Source organism: Hemiscyllium ocellatum, chromosome X (assembly GCF_020745735.1).
Source record: "Hemiscyllium ocellatum isolate sHemOce1 chromosome X, sHemOce1.pat.X.cur, whole genome shotgun sequence".
In the NCBI taxonomy this organism is placed as follows: domain Eukaryota; kingdom Metazoa; phylum Chordata; class Chondrichthyes; order Orectolobiformes; family Hemiscylliidae; genus Hemiscyllium; species Hemiscyllium ocellatum.
Genome location: NC_083453.1, coordinates 7,116,677 through 7,136,604, shown reverse-complemented (window position 1 = coordinate 7,136,604; position 19,928 = coordinate 7,116,677). Strand labels below are relative to the sequence as shown.

Genomic DNA, 19,928 nt, shown 5'->3' with positions numbered 1-19,928 from the left:
GGAGCCAGAGTTTGAGGAGGTAAGGAGAGGTAAGATTATTGGAAATGTCATTGATTGGTGAGGTTAACTATATCTTGTCCAGTGCAGAGGAATTCTGGCTATGCTTTCAGGGTTGACTGTCAGCAGATTAGAGGATTACTGTTAATTGCAGGTGGGATCTATCTATTATAACCTGTAAATTATAGACTGTCAGTGAGTTCTTGTATTAGTGTACATGATGAGAGATGTCTGAATTGCCATTATTAGTCATCAGTGCAGTTTTAGTGAGTTGCTGTTATCAGTGGAATTAACAAAACCCCGAGCTCTGGTTTTCCCCGTCAATGAATTGATTCCCACACATTTGAGTTCTCTGACTCGCCTAAAGTTTTCTCTCTCCTCCTTCCCCCCCCCCCCACCACCACCACCACCAAACATCCTAAGCTCTGAAGAAGAGTCATACAGAGTTAATATTTTGAGTCTGGTTTCTCTCTCCGTCGATGCTACCAGACCATCGAAGTTTCTCCAGCAATTTCTGTTTTTGATTAACATATTGAGATCTGGCTTTTCAAGAGCCTGCAGACCTTGAATTCACTTCAAATTGCAATGAAAACTTTTTCTGTTTTGCAGTTAATATGGGTTTAATAAATTTTCCATTTCAACTGTTGCATATTTTTGGCATACTGGGAGGAAGTGCCAACTGTTTAGATTTTGTCCAGTAAGTATTGAAAATGCTTTTTGAAAAAAATCTGCTGATTTGCCATGGACAAAAATTAGAAGTTGCCTTTTCTCTTGCAGGTCAGCCACCATTTCCAAGTCAACAAGCTCCAAATCAACTGATGCCCAGTAACATGCCTGTTGGCATGCCTGCGAACATGTCTGGTAATATGGCTGCTGGTATTCCTTCTGTTGTGCCAGCCATTATTGCATGTAGCATGGGTAGTGTCATCTCAGAAAATGTTCCAACTAACCTCCCTGCTAGCATGCCAAACCAAATGCATGGTCATTTACCCAGTAGCATGCCTGGGGGTGGCCCTGGCAACATGTATATAGGGTTGCCAGGACATTTGCCTGTAGATCTGCCTAGCTCTGTACATCCTAACATACCCGGAAACACCATCCCACCTTCCTTGTCTCTAACTTCCACCCCAACGTCAGCAGCTGCTCAGAGCCCTGCCATTGTAGCCGCCATGCAGGGGAATACAAGTCCGTTGCAAGGTGAGAAGTGATGGTCAGCATTTTATTGTTATGTTGTATTAGATGGCAAGTATGTTTGGAGGAGGGCCTATTAAGACACGTGTTATCCTGACAATGTGAAATTTATTCACAGAAATATAACACTGACGTGGAGACAATATCATTCCATTCTGCATTACATCACTATTCCGCAGTGAGAGAAAGAAACATAACCTATACTGTTGCAAGAGCAATGAGATCTGTATGAGAATACTAAAATTAAAAATTAACTCAATGCATGTGGGAGCTTCCCATTTACACTATTGCGCTGGGTGGGACAGTGGGTTATCACACTGTCCTTTCACACTGAGGGACTGGGTGGGACAGTGGGTTATCACACTGTCCTTTCACACTGAGGGACTGGGTGGGACAGTGGGTTATCACACTGTCCTTTCACACTGAGGGACTGGGTGGGACAGTGGGTTATCACACTGTCCTTTCACACTGAGGGACTGGGTGGGACAGTGGGTTATCAGTGGGCGGCACGGCGGCACAGTGGTTAGCACTGCTGCCTCACAGCGCCAGAGATCCGGGTTCAATTCCTGCCTCAGGCGACTGACTGTGTGGAGTTTGCACATTCACCCCGTGTCTACGTGGGTTTCCTTCGGGTGCTCCAGTTTCCTCCCACAGTCCAAAAAATGTGCAGGTTAGGTGAATTGGCCATGCTAAATTGTCCGTAGTGTTAGGTGAAGGGCTAAATGTAGGGGAATGGGTCTGGGTGGGTTGTGCTTCGGCGGGTCGGCGTGGATTTGTTGGGCCGAAGGGCCTGTTTCCACACTGTAAGTAATCTAATCTAATCACACTGTCCTTTCACACTGAGGGACTGGGTGGGACAGTGGGTTATCACACTGTCCTTTCACACTGAGGGACTGGGTGGGACAGTGGGTTATCACACTGTCCTTTCACACTGAGGGACTGGGTGGGACAGTGGGTTATCAGACTGTCCTTTCACACTGAGGGACTGGGTAGGACAGTGGGTTATCACTGTCCTTTCACACTGAGGGAGTGGATGGTACAGTGGGTTATCAGACTGTCCTTTCACACTGAGGGACTGGGTAGGACAGTGGGTTATCACTGTCCTTTCACACTGAGGGAGTGGATGGTACAGTGGGTTATCACACTGTCCTTTCACACTCTGAGACTGAGTTTTATAATTGTTTATTGTGCAGTCCTAACTCACATGGGGCATGTGTTACAGTAGGTTATCATACTGTTCTGTTCATGGACTGAGGCATATATTGGAGTTTTGCACGTTGCTGGGAGTTTTGAAATTTGTTAAATTCGAGGTTTCCATTCTATGACCCATGTGTTTCATTGTAGCCCCAACAGATTAAGTTTTAAGTGTTCGGTATTGTGGTCTGACATTTAACACAATCTCCTATAGCTGACTTTTATGAGAAAACTCCTAATTTTGAATACTCTTACCTGTTTTAAGTAGCACGTCATCAAACATGCTGTTTAATTGGCTGTCTATCTGATTGTGTTGATGGGATTTTACTCTGTATCTTACCCTGTGCTTTCCCTGTACTGGGAGTGTTTCATGGTGACCATTCCCAATGCCGCAGAGAAAGTTAGTGAATTTGTCAGTCTGCTCCCATTGTGGCGACCTGCGTGAGAGCAATGCCTTTTTTTTTAAAAAGGCCTGCTTATGCGTTGGTTGATGGGTGAGAGAGGGGAGTAAACATAAGGATTTAACTTACAGAATGGCCAAGCCATGTGAGTGATTTGAAAGTGTGTTTGAAAGATTTCCTGTAGCAACACTGCTTTTGGTTGAGAAGGTTCTTGAGCAGTAGACAATGATGAAGGGGTGGAAAAGCAGACTGAGCAGATGTTCAAAAAGCCACAGATAGATGTGAAGGGTAAAGGAGGTGTCACAAGTTTGAAGTAAATTGGGTGTCCTTGTGCATGAATCACAGAAGGTTGGTCTGCAGGTACAACAGGTAATTAGGAAGGCAAATGGGATTTTGTCCTTCATTGCTAAAGAGATTGAGGTCATGTTGTAGCTGTATACGGTGCTGGTGAGGCCACACCTGGAGTACTGTGTGCAGTTTTGGTCTCCTTACTTGAGAAAGGATGTACTGGCACTGGAGGGGGTATAGAGGAGGTTTACTAGTTGATTCCAGAGTTGAGGGGGTTGGCTTGTGAGGAGAGACTGAGTAGACTGAATTTACAAGAATGAGAGGAGATTTTGTAAAATTATGAGGGGAATAGATAATATAGAAGTAGAGGGGATGTTTCCACTGGCAAGTGAAAATGGACAAGAGGGCATACCTTCAAAATTAGGACTGAATTGAGAAGGAACTTCTTCATCCAGAGGGTTGTGTATCTATGGAATTCCCTGCCCAATGAAGTGGTTGAGGCGACCTCGGTTAATGTTTTTAAAGCTAAGATAGCTAATTTTTTGAACATTATAGGAATTGAGCTTTCTGGTGGGCGGGCAGGTAAGTGGAGCTGAGGCCACAAAAAAGATCAGTAATGATCTTATTGAATGGCGGAGCAGGCTCGAAGGGCCAGATGGCCTACGCCTACTCCTAGTTCTTATGTTCTTAAATTATGTTGAAAGGGTGGAGAATGATTATTGAGTGATTTTAAAAACAAAAGTGAAGAGATTGAAGAGCCGCAGGTCAGTGTTGTTAGGTGATCACGGGGATAAAAAGGGAAGTGGCACCTCTTTCAGCTGAGTATATGAATGTTTCAATGATGGAGGAGCTTGGAAAATGGGTGGATTACTGAAGTGGAAGTAGGTGGTTTGAGTGACGTGTAGGGGACGAAGTTCAAAACTCAGTTCAGAGTCGAACGATACAATAGTTTTATTCAGTGTTAGCAAGTGACTGGCTAGTGGAGTTCAGAGATAGCAACACTTTCAAGGAACTTACAGAGAGCACATAAAAGTGGATAAATCTCCAGGACCTGATCAGATGTACCCTAGAACTCTGTGCGAAGCTAGAGAAGTGATTGCTGGGCCTCTTGCTGAGATATTTGTATCATCGATAGTCACAGGTGAGGTGTAGGAAGACTGGAGGTTGGCTAACGTGGTGCCGCTGTTTTAGAAGGGGAGTAAGGACAAGCCAGGGATCTGTAGACCAGTGAGCCTGACGTTGGTGGTGCACAAGTTGTTGGAGGGAATCCTGAGGGACAGGGTGTACATTTATTTGGAAAGGCAAGGACTGATTCGGGATAGTCAACATGGCTTTGTGCATGGGAAATCATGTCTCACACTTGATTGAGTTTTTGAAGAAGTAACAAAGAGGATTTATGAGGGCAGAGAGGTAGACATGATCTACATGGCCTTCAGTAAGGCATTCGACAAGGTTCCCCATGGCATACTGGTTAGCAAGGTTAGATCTCATGGAATACAGGGAGAACTAGCCATTTGGATACAGAACTGGCTCAAAGGTAGAAGACAGAGGGTGGTGGTGGAGGGTTGTTTTTCAGACTGGAGGCCTGTGACGAGTGGATTGCCACAAGGATCGGTGTTGGGCCCACTACTTTTCATCATTTATATTAACAATTTGGATGTGAGCTGAAGAGGTATGGTTAGGAACTTTGCAGATGACATCAAAGTTAGAGGTACCGTGGACAGCGAAGAAGGTTACCTCAGATTACAACGGGATCCTGATCAGATGGGCCACTGGACTGAGAACTGGCAGATGGAGTTTAATTTAGATAATTGCAAGGTGCTGCATTTTGGGAAAGTAAATCTTAGCAGGACTTATTCACTTAATGGTAAGGTCCTAGGGAGTGTTGCTGAACAAAGAGACCTTGGAGTGCAGGTTCATAGCTCCTTGAAAGTGGAGTTGCAGGTAGATAGGATAGTGAAGAAGGTGTTTGGTATGCTTTCCTTTATTAGTCAGAGTATTGAGTACAGGAGTTGGGAGGTCATGTTGTGGCTGTACAGGCCACTTTTAGAATATTGCTTGCAATTCTAGTCTCCTTCCTATCAGAGAGATATTGTGAAACTTGAAAGGATTCAGAAAAGGTTTACAAGGATGTTGGCAGGGTGGGAGGGTTTGAGCTACAGGGAGAGGCTGAACAGGCTGGTGCTGGTTTCCCTGGAGCGTCGGAGGCTGAGGGTTGACCTTATAGAGGTTTATAAAATCATGGATAGGGTAAATAGACAAGATCTTTTCCCTGTGGTGGGGGAGTACAGAACTAGAGGGCATAGGTTTAGGGTGAGGGGAAAGATATGAAAGAGACCTCAGGGGCAACATTTTAACGCAGAGGGTGGTGCATGTGTGGAATGGGCTGCCAGAGGAAGTGTTGGATGCTGGTACAATTGCAACATTTAAAAGACATCTAGATTGGTATATGAATAGGAAGGGGTTGGAGAGACATGGGCCGGGTGCTGGCAGGTGGAGCTAGATTGGATTGGGATATCTGATAGGCATGGACAAGTTGGACCGAAGGCTCTGTTTCTGTGCTGGACATCTCTATGACTCTAAAGGAAACTGTCCTGTTGGTTACTCTAATGCCTTTTCTCTACTGGTATTTATTTCATCTCCTTCTTATGCTCCTTGATTATTTTTGGAATGCTGTCAGTATCTAATATTGTGAACACTGAACAAACAGTACAGCACAGAAACAGGCCCTTCAACCCACCAAGCCTGCACTGACACCTTATGCCTCCTTAAACTTTTGCCTTTTGCCGCCAAGCTGTCTGTATCGCCCTAGTCCCTGCCTATTTATGTATCTTAAATGTTTTTGTTATGTCTGCCTCCATCACCTCCTCTGGCAGTGTATTCCAGGCACTTATCACCCTCTGTATAAAAAAAAAACCTGCTTCACATCTCTTAAACTTGCTCCCTTTTACCTTAAACCCATGTCCCCACTAATTGATATTTCTACCCGGGGAAAACACTCCAACTATCAACGCCTCTCGCAAGCTTCCATCAGGTTGCTTGCAACTTCTGACGTTCAAATGAAAGCAAATCTAGTATGACCAATCTCTCCTCCTAGCTAATAGCCTTCAAATCATATAACAGCCTGGTAAACATTTCCAAAGCCCCCACATCCTTTTGATAGCGTGGCGACCAGAAGTGTACCCCATATTCCAAATGAGACCTAACTAAAGTTCTCTACAGCTACAAAATGACTTGCCAGTTTTTATACTGTGTGCCCTGACCGGTGATGGCAAGCATGCCATATGCCTTCTTGACCACATGCCCACTTGTGTTGCCACTTTTAGGGAACTGTGGACAAATCCCTCTGTATGTTGATGCTGCTAAGGGTTCTGCCATTTACCGTATACTTCCCTCCTACATTAGCTCTCCCAAAATACTTCATTAAATTCCATCTGCCATTTCTCCGCCTAAGTCTCCAGTCTACCTATATCCTCTGGCAATCCTACTCACTATCTGCAGCTCCCTCAACCTTTGAGTTGTCTGGAACTTACTAATCAGACCGCCTACGTTCTCCTCCAAATCGTTCATGTATTTTACAAACAACAGAGGATCCTTCAGAACACCACTGGTCACAGATCTCCAGTCAGAAAAACACCCTTCCATTGCTACTCTCTGCCTTTTGTGACAAAGCTAGTTCGGTATCCATCTTACCAGCTCACCAAGGATCCTATGTGACTTCACCTTCCGCATCAGCCTATCTTGAGGGAACTTATCAAAGGCCTTGCTAAAGTCCCTGTCGACAACATCCCCCACCCTAACCTTGTCAATCATCTTTGTTATTTCCTCAAAAAACTCGATTGAGTTTAAGACATGACCTCCTTTGCACAAAGCCATGTTGCCTATCACTAATAAGCCTATATTTTTTCCAAATGTGAATAAATGATGTCCCAAGGAATATTCTCCAATACTTTCCCTACCACTGACCTGTAATTTCCTGGATTGTTGCTGTCCTTAAACAAAGGAGTAACGTTGGCTATTCTCTCGTCCTTTGGGACCTGTCCCGTGACTAATAAGGATACAAAGATTTTGTACAAGGCCCCAGCAGTTTCCTCCCTCCGCTGTCTGAGATAGATCCTATCAGGTCCTATGGACTTGTCTATCTTTATGCTTTTCAAAACACACAACATCACCTCCTTTATATTGATGTGCCCTATAGTGACATGCCCCTCTCTAGACTCAACGTTCATCATGTCCTTCTCCTTTGTGAATACCAATGCAAAATATTTGTTCGGGGCCTCATTCACTTCCTCCAGCTCCTTGCATAGGTTCCCTCCTTTGCCCTTGAGTGGACCTACCCTTTCCTTCCCTATCCGCTTGCAGTTTATATATGTATGAAACACCTTGAGACTGCCTTTAATCCTGTTTGCCATGGCCCCTTTTAGCCTTCCTAAGTCCTTGTTTAAGTTCTTTCCTGCTTTCTTTATATTCTTCAAGGGTTCTGTCTGTCTTCACCTTCCTAAACCTCCTCTTTCTGGTTGTCTAAGCTCACATTTTCTTTTGTCATCCAAGGTTTCCATACCTTGCAATCATTTTCCTTCATTTTCATAAGATTCTGGGGCAACACAGTGGCTCAGTGATAAGCACTGCTGCCTCACAGCGCCAGGGACCCGGGTTCAATTCCAACCTCAGGCGACTGTCTGTGTGGAGTTTGCACATTCTCCCTGTGTCTATGTGGGTTTCCTCCCACAGTCCAAAGGTGTGGTAAATTGCCCATAGTGTTAGGTGCATTAGTCAGGGTAAATATAGGGTAGGGGAATGGGTCTGGTAGGTTACTCTTTGGAGGGTCGGTGTGGACTTGTTGGGCTGAAGGGCCTGTTTCCATACTGTAGGGAATCTAAACTAATCTAATAAACTGGCCTTTAAAAGATTCCCACATGACAAATGAGGGTTTACCTTCAAACAGACGCCCCCAATCTACATTCTCCATTTTCTGCCGAATACTGTGATAGTTAGCTTTCACCCAAGAGCAATGATTATCCTTATCCAGAAGTAGCTTAAAACTTATAGAATTATGATCACTGTTCTCGAAATGTTTCCTCACTGAAACTTTGATCATCTGGCCCGGTTCTATTCCCTAGTTGAGACTATTTACATAATGCTTCAAGACAGTCACCTGGACACACTTAACAAATCTACCTCATCCAAGTTCTTGGCACCAACAGAGTCTTAGTTAATATTTTTCCATAATCTATACACAGATCCATATCTCCCACTGACTTTTGAAGGCCTATCAAAGTGATTACACCCTTCCTATACCTGAGATGTACCCATATGGCCTTGCTGGATGAGACCTCCAAGGTATTCCCCCTCAGTATAGCTGTGATATTCTCCCTAATCAGTAAGGTAACTCCCACACCTTTTTTACATCACTCTCTATCTCATCTGAACCATCTAAATCCCAGAACGTTCAGCTGCCAGTCTTGTCCCTCTCTCGACCAAGTCTCTGTAATCGCTACAACAACATAGTTATATGCACTTACCCCAGCTCTAAGTTTATTTGTCTTACCTGTCATGCTCCTCACATTAAAACAAATACACTTCAGACTGCCAGTTCCACCATGTTCAGTCGCCTCCTCATATCTGTTCTTCCTCTTCGTCTGTCTGGTTTTACTCTCCTCCTCAGTCATTTCACTTACTGACCACCTGCTCTGGTTCCCCATCCCCGTCACATTAGTTTCAACCCTTTTGAATGACACTAGCAACATCCCTGCCAGGATATTGGTGCCCCTCAAGTTTAGGTGCAACCCCTCCTTCCTGTACAAGTCTCGCCTGCCCTGAAAGGCACCTCAGTTTTCCATATATCTGAAGCCCTCCCTCCTACACCAGCTCTTTAGCCACATAATTAACTGTCCTATTTTCCAATTCCTAGCCTCACTGGCACATGGTACAAGGAGTAATCCCAGGATTACAACTCTAGAGGCCCTGCTTTTCAACTTACCTAACTCCCTGACGTTACTTTGCAGGACCTCGTTACTCTTCCTGCCTATGACATTAGTACCAATGTGTACCACTACCTCTATCTGCTCATGCTCTTTACAAGAATGTCCCACGCCTGCTCAGAGATATCTTTGTCACTCGCACCAGAGAGGCAGCACCCCATTCTAGAATCTCTTGCATATATCTGAGCCCCTAACTATACAGTCCCCTATTACTACTGCTCTTCTGCATTTTGACCCTCACTACTGTAGTACAGGACCAGCTGTGCTATCACCACTCTGGCTGCTACTGTTACCATCCCTGACAGGCAATCCTTCCTAAGAGTATCCAAAGCAGTAGAATTATTCAAGATGGAGATAGTCACAGGGGACTTCTACACTGTCTGCCTGTCCCTTCGAGCGGTCTCCCATCCATCTGCCTGAGCCTTAGATGTGACCACATCTCTAAAGCTCTCTTTGATGCTTTCTACATCCTGCATGCTCCTCTGTGTACCCAACTGCTGCTCCAACCGATCCATGCGGTCTGACAGATGCTGTAATTAGACACACTTCCTGCAGTTGTAGTTGTCAGGGACACTTGAACCACCTCTGATTTCCCACAATCCGCAGGAGAAACGTGCTACCCTGCTAACTGCCATTTTCACCCTATCACAACTATTTAATTAAAAATAAATTTCTATTCAATGAATTTACATCTAGCTAGATGGTTCCTCATGTATAGATACTCACTAAAGAATAATAAATGAACTATTCTGTAAACCACAGTCGAGGTACTATTCTAAATCCCAATACTATATGACTCTATCACTGGTCTAAATCGCACTACCTTCAAATCATAGGACATTACAGTGCACTACAGGCCCTTTGGCCCTCAATGTTGCATTAATCTTATCAGTATGAAAAGGTAAATGGAAATTAAAGGTAAGAAAAAGAAATCACCTGAGCACTACTTACCAATCGGGAGGTCTTCTGTCCAAAATATCACATTTGAGCTTGTGATGTGATGAAGTCACATGAAGTCAATGCCCCATACTAAAGTTTTTACCTGCTCCAACTGCTGTTGTCTTTCTCCAACTTCTCTGGTTCCAGTTTCCGGCCACTGATCAAGGTAAGGCTACTAAGTCTGAAGCAAAGTATTCATTCAACTCCTCTGCCATTTCCTAGTTTTCCCATTTTTCTTTCCCTACCCTCACTCTCAAAGAATTCTATGTTCACGTCGGTTCCTTCCTTGCTTTTTATATATTGAAAGGAGCTCTTGCCGTCTGTCTTACTTGCAAGTTTATTTTCTAAATTTGTCTTCTCCCTCTTTTAATTTCTTGGTTGTCTTTTTTTAAAACTTTCCCCACCATCTAACCCACTAATCTTCACCAAATCATATGTTCTATCTTTCAGTTTGATGCTCCGCTTCCCTGGTTAACCATAGTTGGCTTATCTCCTTTGTCCTCACTGAGATATGTCTTGACTGTGAACCATGAACCATTTTCTTAAGCGCCAATCCTCAACTGCCTTTACTGCTGAACTCCTTTTCCAGTCCACTCCAGCCAGCTATGCCCTCATTCCTTTGTAATCACCCTTATTTGAGTTTCCCACAATTGTTTCCGACCTGAGTTCCTCCCTCTCAAACTGAATGCTAAACTCTACCATTTTATGGTCGCTGTTTCCAAGAGGATCTTTTACTCTGACAGCATTTATTACACCTTCATTATGCATCACCAGATCCAAAATAATAAAAGGATTCAGGGATTTTTTTTAAAGAGTGAACTGGACAGAATGATTTTTTTTTAATTTATAAAGGCAATTATTAACCTGTTATAGATTCTAGTTGCACTGCTTGCCACTTCCAAAAACTAATTTGTGTCTTTGTCTTAGCATGAGTAGCCTGTAATTTGAACTGCAATCCAAAAGGTCTGAGCTATGTTGAAGCCTTTGGATGATGGAGGAGACCAGGGCTCACTCATACCAGGCAGTGTCTCTGGTGAATGTGAGCTTGGATTTTCCGCTATAGATTTCAAATTCATTGGGAAATTGAGCTGTAGGGTGAAACATTCTTTTTATTTACAATGGAACAATCAGAGAATGAGATCGTCAACTCTTTCATCTGAGATTTTTCTATGAGACAACCCTTCCAAATATTTACTTGAGTGACCACAACTGGCCTTGGGTGAAAATGCTGTGTCTGTTACATACTTTAAAAAGATGGTGATTTATTTTCTAGAACAAGGCGCCACAATGCAGACAGAAGTGATGGCGACTCCATCAGCGGCAGTGCCCCCATCACAATGAAGTGCAACACCTGAAGCAAGACACAGCATTTTCTCGAGAATGGATATGGTGTACACATGTGAAGATCAGTTTGGGTGGATATGCTGAAATGTACTCATTCGCAAGTTTAATGTGATCAAAAGAATCCACAATTCTGATCTTTAGTGGAGGTGATTCTGGTGTCAGTATTGTAAGAGGTGATGTGTGCAATGGAAAGTGACAATGCTACACAGACCAATGTAAAACTCATTGTATACAATTACGCTATTATTGCTAATGCTACACCATCCATGCTCTCGATTTGAAACTACCTAGGTTCTGTTGCAAATAATACAAACTATCATCTTTAATTTGAGTGAGCATGCCCCTATTTTGTTCAATGCTTTGTTGAGTTTTGCTACTTTTCATATTGTGTCAATTGTGAAATATCTTGTGCCAATTTTGGGAGAATTTGATGCTGAGAAGACAGTAACTGCCCATGCAACTTTTTACTTTGTTCTTTCTTTGCAATCAGCAGTTTACCTGCTAAATAATTCTGCCTTTAGCCCTGGTCCATTGTAGTGTGGTAATATTGTCAAGTTGGGCTGTGGCTAAGCCAAAAGTTTGAAATTCCAAGTTCTATCTTTATGAGACACCATACTTCAAGACTCTGTCTTCCATTTTCATTCAGAAGGTTCCAAAATCATTGTGTTTGAATGTGCGATTAGGAGTAAGGCAAAGCAGAAGAAAGGCTGACCCAGTGAGAATTGGCCCAGGACAGGAAGATGTGCAAGTGAGCCCATGACAGGAGCTTTAAATCTGATGTTTCAGTGTCAACCCCTGTGAGAAGGTGGTTTTTGGCATAAAGGCACCTCGTTCCAGACCTGTTTTCAAGCCTTTTCTGACTTTGGGAAAGAGCTGGACTTAATTTGCTGTTGATAAGTTGAACATATTAGTGCTTCACTTTCAGTTAAATCATGTCAGTAGCAAGAGTTCTAGCCTGTTAGACCTGGCAGATGAAGGTGTTTCTTAGTGGTATCTGCTTATTTGTTTTCAAGTTTCCTCCTCCTTAGGATGAAGCAAACCTTAAAATGGGATTGTCTTGTTGGGACTTCACCCAAAAGCAGCCTGTGGGGGAGATTTGCCTGGGCCTTCACCTAGATGTTGCACCTGAGAGCACTGATCTCTGGACAGTCAGTAAACTGGCTGAGAGCACAGAGCCAGGAAATCTCCCCTCCTATTTTAGTTTTTTTTTAATCCAGACATCTTTAGTAACCAATCTCGCTGAAAATGGTAATATTTCAAATAATGGAGAACACATCAAAGTTGCTGATGTCGCAATGATTCTTCGTGTCCTAAGTATTGTGTTGGTTAATAAGGGTTGGTATGTCTTGTAGCTGATCGAATTAGTGATAGTTATCATGATGAGATTTGCAATTTCCAAATGAAGTAGGAGGCCAATTATATTATTTGATGGACTGTGTATGGCTTTCTGGTCCAGACACCATTTCATTGATTGCTGTGTGTCAAGCTGGGTCCCAAGGGATACTACACTGCTGTCAAGAAAGTAAACTCTCTAATGAATTTGTTTAGGAGAGAAATCTAAGTAAAAGCTCATACATGATTCAATGCAGTTTTTATGTTGTAAGTAAAATGCCGTGCTTTACACAAAGTTTTGAGTTTTTCACTCCCCTATTCATTTGGACATTTGGGTCCCTTTTTGTTAAAATGTTGATAGTTTAGATACCAAGAAGCAGGTAGTCATATTGTCCTGCCCCATAACCCCGCAGAATAGCAAAGTTGTTGCACGGTCCAAATATATAATTTTTCCACTCATGACATTGGGAAGATTTAAGGATTTAACCTCCTATTGTTTAACCCAGAAATGTATCAAGCTTAAAATTTTCTTTCTTGTGAGTTTATTTCTAAAACAAGAATTCAAAGTTTTAATATTGTAATGGGATTGTTTCGTAAATCCTACTTTAATGGGGTTATTAACAGTGACATGAATGTTATTGGGTTGTAGATACAGAAATGCATCCTGCTGTCTTGATCCCAAACAGACACAGATGGACACACATTGGCGTGCACACTGGCACACCCATTTGCAGGCACAAATATGTGCACGCAAACTCTTTAAAATGAATGATCATTTTAGGTTAGAGGATTGCTTGCTGACTAGCCACAGTTCAAATGTACAGTTACCATAGATCACAGTGTACAAGTCAACTTTTGAAGCCTCTCATTCTTTCCAAAAATGGTGTTGACTTATATGTCGAGCATAAGGTGCGAACAGCTGATGTTTGGTGCAGATGATTATCATTTTAAAATGAGAAAAAAATTTCAAATTAAATCATTGACGTGTTTTATTGATTACTTCCACTTCACCCACATTCAATATGTTTTTTTAAATGTTAAATTGATTGTTTGTTGCAAAGAGATCATCATTTTGATCCAAATCACTTCAGATATGGCCTCACCAGAAGGATCCTCCTCTGGAAAAGTTTAGTGCTTTCAGTTTTTGAATCATCTCTGCACCAGAATTCATTTTCCTCTCCACCCATTGAATTGCATATTCTGCAACGTTTGAAAGATCTGATGATAGTTTGTGCATTAATAGCATCCCACAATTTGTTTGCAAACATCATTTGGGATAGCATGCATATTTCCACTCTTTCTTTTTCTCCATCTATCCATCCGCTTATTCCATTTGCAAAAACATGATTCTTCACTGGCTTGTTGATGCGCACATCCAAAGGTTGGACTCCACACATTCCACCCACAGTATAATTACAACCTTGGTGTTAATTCCTCACAGATGCCTCTTAATGTTATTGGATTTATGCCATCTGAGCACATTCTGCAGCAAAAAGCTGTATGATTTATATAGGCTATCAGGATCTCTGCTCCAATCTTATGAAACCATAGCTCCACTTCATCTGACCAGAGTCACGGACGTGCACAGAAATTCCTGCAGGAACTTGATTTTGGTATGCTTTTCATTTGAAAGTTACCATAGCCTCTAATTTTATTCCATTTGTCATGCAGGCTGGTACTACCATGAATCATTCTCATGTCTTATGGTTTTTACTAGAACTGTTTTTGCACCATTCTATTCAATAGTTCAGTTGTTGGGCATATCGCAATGCGTGAACATTTCATCCATGACCTAATGGTTTTACATGTTTTTGCTGCTGTCTGATGGTGAAACTGGTTGTTTTTGCATCAAGGCCTTTTGATTATCTCTGAGCAATCTTGGTCTGCTACCACAAGATTAGACATTTTTATTTCATGAAGTGGCTACACCAGCTGTTACTGAGTCTTTGCTGGATTGTGTTTGATTTGGTCTTTGCTGGACTCAGTTTGATTTAAGCGCATGTATATGCATGCCAACAACATTGATTCAATTTCTGCACTCACTGAGGTTACTTCTCAATCTCTCCCCTCGCCTCAGATGTGATGATCCTCAGATTAAACCATCACCAGTCATATCCCTTGAATGAGAGAGTAGCCCTATGGTCTGGTAAGACGATAGCACCTGCATTTCTGGTGATGACCTAGCCATTCTTAGAACTCAAGGGACTGTATTAATACATGCTTCTCCAGACCAGACCATTGGCTGGTCCCCACTCTCAGGTGTGTTTAGTCTTGGACATCTCCCTCAGGGCGGATTACTCCTGCTTCCAGACTTGCACCAGTTTTTTTCACTTCACAAACTCTGACATTACAGCATAGTTAATAGGCAAGTTAGCAAATTTTTACTGGAAGACCCATTTCTGTTCTTCAGTCACCATGTGTGTCTATTCTTTGTGTGCATGCTTTCAACTTCAATTGTTTCATCATGGTGACACAGTCTATGCCAACTGCTTGATCCCATGTGTTGACTTATGAGGTGAAAAATAAAGACCAACTCCTAATGCGAGTACAATTCTTAGTAGAAAAGTGGATCTGCTTGAATGTCAAGTCTAGGCCTAAACATGTATTTGGCTCTGGAAAAATGGGGTTGTTTTCTACTCTGTGATCTACAGTACTTGAAATTCATTAAATTCTTAATGTTACAATTTAACTGCTACAATAGCTGCGTCATATCAATCCTGTCCAGACTTTGCTAAAGTCAACGTCATGATTCAAGTGGTTAACGTAGTGGACAACAGCTACTTGTACACTATCATCTGGAATTTGAAACACCAGCCTTAGTGAGTAGCCAGTAGTTGCTTAGGTGCTAGATGAGGAACAGACATTACCTGAGGAATCAGCTCCTCATTATGCTGAGGAAATGAGTGGATAAAGCATGTGTTTAATCGTTGTTTCTGGGAGAATTGAGCCTTCTTTGTACAGTGTTTTATTGGGGCAAATAGTAGCTGTTCTGGATAGTCACTAATATTAATGCTATCATTGCTAAAGTAGTGCCAATAGTTTGTTTAATGAAAGGCCTCATGTCTTCCATCTGTTCTTAATCCTGGAATTCCATTTGAAGGCATAAAAGAAAGTATTGGATGATACCGTAATGTTTGTTTGCCTTTTAATGGGGAATGCTGGGACTACCAGTAGGTTGATAGAGAGGAGGATGACTATATTAGGGGTTGATGAAAACCATCTTCAGTGACTGCTTGTCAAAGAAGAATGTCGAGATTTTTCTTGATGTTTTAAGCTGCCCACTTAGAAATACGTTTAAACTCCTAGCCAGCTTCTCATATGCTTCTTATGCCTTCTGAATAATTCCTGCAAACATTAGAAAATACTTCGTTAAAATTGCTGGGCTTTTTCCTTTTCATTGCAAAAAAAAGAGAGCCAAGCTCTGCCAATTTTGAGCTCTCTGTCACTGAAGGGAATAGCAACCTGACAGAATCAGCATACAAATTGAGATTAAATTAACAGGTAATGGAACACGTGTCATTTTTGCTTATAATGCATCAAGATAGTCTTATTCTTTTGTTTATACTCTTTTTTTTCCAATTCTGGGAAACACTAGCTGATGGTGATCTGCCCTTCAGTGCCAAATCCCGCATGTTTTCATATTCATCTGATCCTCCCACCAATTTAATGTGCAGGGTGACAAATAGCTGAATCGTGTACATGGCTCCACAAACGTTGTCAATGCCAATGTATAGGCTATGTCGAGTGAAGTTACCCATTCTCATTCAGAAGACAGGTACTTTGCCAGTGCTATGTGCTCCCTGCAGTAGCAGTGATCATTTCTGGATATAAGGGCCAATACATCCAACCTAGTATGAGCAGAGCAGTGGAGCGGTTTGTGTGCTTCATTCAGTTGAGTGTGATTTGAGCTTTTACCGCCAGGCTAAGAACAGTTGCAAATGAATTGATACCAGCTTGATGTTCTTTTCTGTCAATTGAAATAAGGCAAGTGTAAAACTGGGTGCTGAATCACCTCACCCTATCCTTCCAGCCTGTCTTTGGTTAGACAGTAAAATCCTCTTGTCCCTAAACTCAGCTACTTCATTTTTACCAAGTTGGTGTGAAAGTGTTGTCCTGTAAGGATTAGATGACTTAATAAGGATGGTTTTTAACTATCAGCGGAAAATCTATTCCTGCCAGGAAGGTGAGACCTTGCCTCCATTCAAATAGGAGAGCTGTAGGGCCTACCCTGAGCAAAACTGGATATACCAACTTATTATATCCAGAAATTACAATCATTGTCTAATAGCTGCTACAGGAGCTGAACTGCACCATTGAACAAGGTCCTGAATATTCAGCCAAGCATAAAGGACAAAATGGTGATCAGGATTGGAGCACACGCGGAATGGGAAGTGCCACACTTTGAAATCGAAGCCCAGACAGTTTCACTGGCTGCATGGAGTTCAAATTGGCCCTGATAATCTGATAAATATGGCAAGTGTTATGAATGAGGGAATTGCATGGCTTGAGGGCAGGAGGTCAATGTATACATTTTCCTTAAAATGTGGCTTTTTTATTGCATATTTGCTCATTTGTGTTAATATTTTCTTATTTTAAGTTGGGAATGCCTAGCTGTGTACTATGCTGGTGACATACATCTGTGCTGTACATTCCCTGTTCTCAGCACACTAAAAATTAGATTTTTAAATAGAGTTTGAAGCTTATTTTTGAAACAAGCCAGTGTTTTTGATTGCTCAGATGAATTATTACTGCCATGGAATCATCCAGACTCACTCCCATTTCATCACACTAGAAGCTTCTAGTGACATTCAAATAATTCATGATACGTTCTGAAAATTACAGTATTACCTGAAAATGTTGTCAGTCTTTCCTGAAATTCATTTCAATGGAGCATGAAGGAATCCATTTTTTAAAACCATGAAAATAAATGAACTGAAAATTCTCGTGGCTTATCATATGTGCATGAGTATATCTGTTACAATAATTAGGTCTTCCTATCACTGATTTAATGGGTAGTGAGGTATGACCTTTGTGAAACTTACCTTCTGGCTCATATTGTCCTAAGAAAGTTTGATTTATTTTCATGTGTTACAACAGTCAGCTGTTCATGCAGAGTATCTTAAAAGTAAAACAAATTCTCGGCAATCCTTTAAAAATGGACTGTTCTTTTTACAAATTGATATTTCAATAGTAGTGTTTTGTCAAAATGTATTTAGTCTGTAACTCTGTAGTCTATATAGCTTTCGCTATTATGGGAAACTGCTAAGAAATAAATTGTACTTACTAAATATCAGAGAAGTACTATAATTATTTTCTGGTCTGTCAAGCTTCAAATTGGACCTTTTATTGTTTTTCTTCACTTGCTATCCCAACGTTTACTGTAGCTTCTGGCCAGACTTTCACTGCAGCTGGAAAGCTTTGCCAAACTTGTTTTTGTTTTGAGGATTTTAGTTCGATTGTATCCATCCGTCTCACCATCCCATTCCAATATTCTGACTTGTTGCAAAGATTTATTTCCTGTATTTAAAGCAAACTTGGTCATTACCAACCTTGCTTCAAAATAATAACTATTACCACATGAGAGTGACTGACTTTTTTTTACTTACATAAACAAACAATAAGTAGTAAACTGAAAAGACAATATGCCAAACTTCCTATGTCAAGGGAGCCCGGAGTGGAAAAGAAGGTTGCTGCAAAGTTTAATGGAAGATTTGTGATTTTTTAGTTAAACATGTTTAATTGATAAAGTTGCTTCTCATTCTAGCACAGTTATTGTGGAAATTAATTATGATCTGTGTAGACCACCAGCTTTTGGAAATTTGCCTTACTGAGACAAAATCTGTGGAATTTTAATCTTTGTGTCAAAACTGAAGTTGTTTGAAGCCTCGTGTCACTATCAATGTCTCAATATCACGTGACATTCTAATTAGTAAATTTCTACAAAATTATAAGCATAAATCGAAGTAAACAGTCAGCTCATAAAATACAGGAAACAAAAACAATGTGCTGAAGAAATGCAGTAGGTCTGGCGAGTTCAGTGACCGTTCTGACAGAGGGTCACTGCAGTTGAAATGTCACCTGTTTTTGTCTCTACAGATGTTGTCAGACTATCCACTTTTTTTGTTTCAGAACTTCAGCATCTGCAGTTATTTGCATTTAATCATAAAATACAAGTCTTGATTTACAGGGCATCAATTATGACATTTTTCTTTAGAATAACATTGTAAAATGTCAAATTATGAGGGAATGGAATCAAGTAGAGTAGCTTTTATTTGTCATTTCTCCCCATATACAACTGATACAGTAAAAAACAAGTGTGTTCCTCCAGGACCAAGGTGCTATACACAAACTATACACTTATACAAAGGGCAGCATAATGTGCATAAGAAGTGCAAAACACGCAAATTACAATGTAACAAAAGAATGAACATTAGTAGACATTGTTCGAGCAGCAATTCAAAGATCGTGCAAAGAATTTCAGGTGGAAAAGAGTCTGATCATATAATGTTAAAGCAGCCTGATGGCTTGGGGGAAGAAACAGTCTGGCCATGAGACCGAATGCTTCAGATGGCAGGAGGGAGAAGATTTTCAGTGAGGCTCTTAGCCTTTCAGATGCAGCGTGTGGTGTAAACATCTGTAATGGAGTGAAGAGACACCCTGATGATCCTCTCAGCTGTCCTCACTATCTGTCTTACAATCTGAGATGGTGCAATTCCCGAACCAAGCAGTGATGCAGCAGCTCAGGGTACTCTCAATGAACCCTTGCAGAATGTGGTGAGGATGGGGGGAAAATGGGAGGTGGGTGTTCCTCAGCCTCTATAGAAAATAGAGACATTGCTGGGATTTCTCAGCTATGGGGGTGGTGTTGAGAGTCTTAGTGAGATTCTCTGCCAGGTGGACGCCAAGATATTTGGGGCTCTTCACAATCTCCACGCAAGCCATTGATGTCCAGCAGAGCGTGGTCGCGCTCCATGCCCTCCTGAAGTCAACAATCATCTATTAATTGTAGGGTGTCTTTACAAAAGTAGTTATCATGTGCTGTCTGATTCCAGTCATCTTAAAGTGCCTTACAGCCAACTAAGTGCTTTTGAAGAATAGTATTTTTTAAAATATGCAGTGAGATAAAGACCAAGTATTCCAATAATTTGAGAATTAAATATTTATAGGACACAAGGGAGAATATATCTACTGTTCACAATAGTGTCACAAAGGGCTGACAGGACCTCTGTTTAATGACTCAAGCTCTCAGTTCTGTAGCATC

General features: G+C 41.6%; 1 protein-coding gene across 5 annotated transcripts in view; it reads left to right on the top strand.

Annotated features, from left to right (window-relative positions):
- LOC132805832 (SWI/SNF complex subunit SMARCC2-like) overlaps positions 1–17,955 on the top strand; it is a 157,866-nt gene extending 139,911 nt beyond the window's left edge. For all 5 annotated transcript variants that reach the window (XM_060821126.1, XM_060821125.1, XM_060821124.1 and 2 more), the window contains 2 exons: positions 775–858; positions 11,265–17,955. In XM_060821126.1, coding sequence (XP_060677109.1) covers positions 775–858; positions 11,265–11,332 — 152 coding nt within the window. In that variant the 3' untranslated portion in view covers positions 11,333–17,955. The remainder of the gene's footprint in view (positions 1–774; positions 859–11,264) is intronic.
- The last annotated feature ends 1,973 nt before the right edge of the window (positions 17,956–19,928 follow it).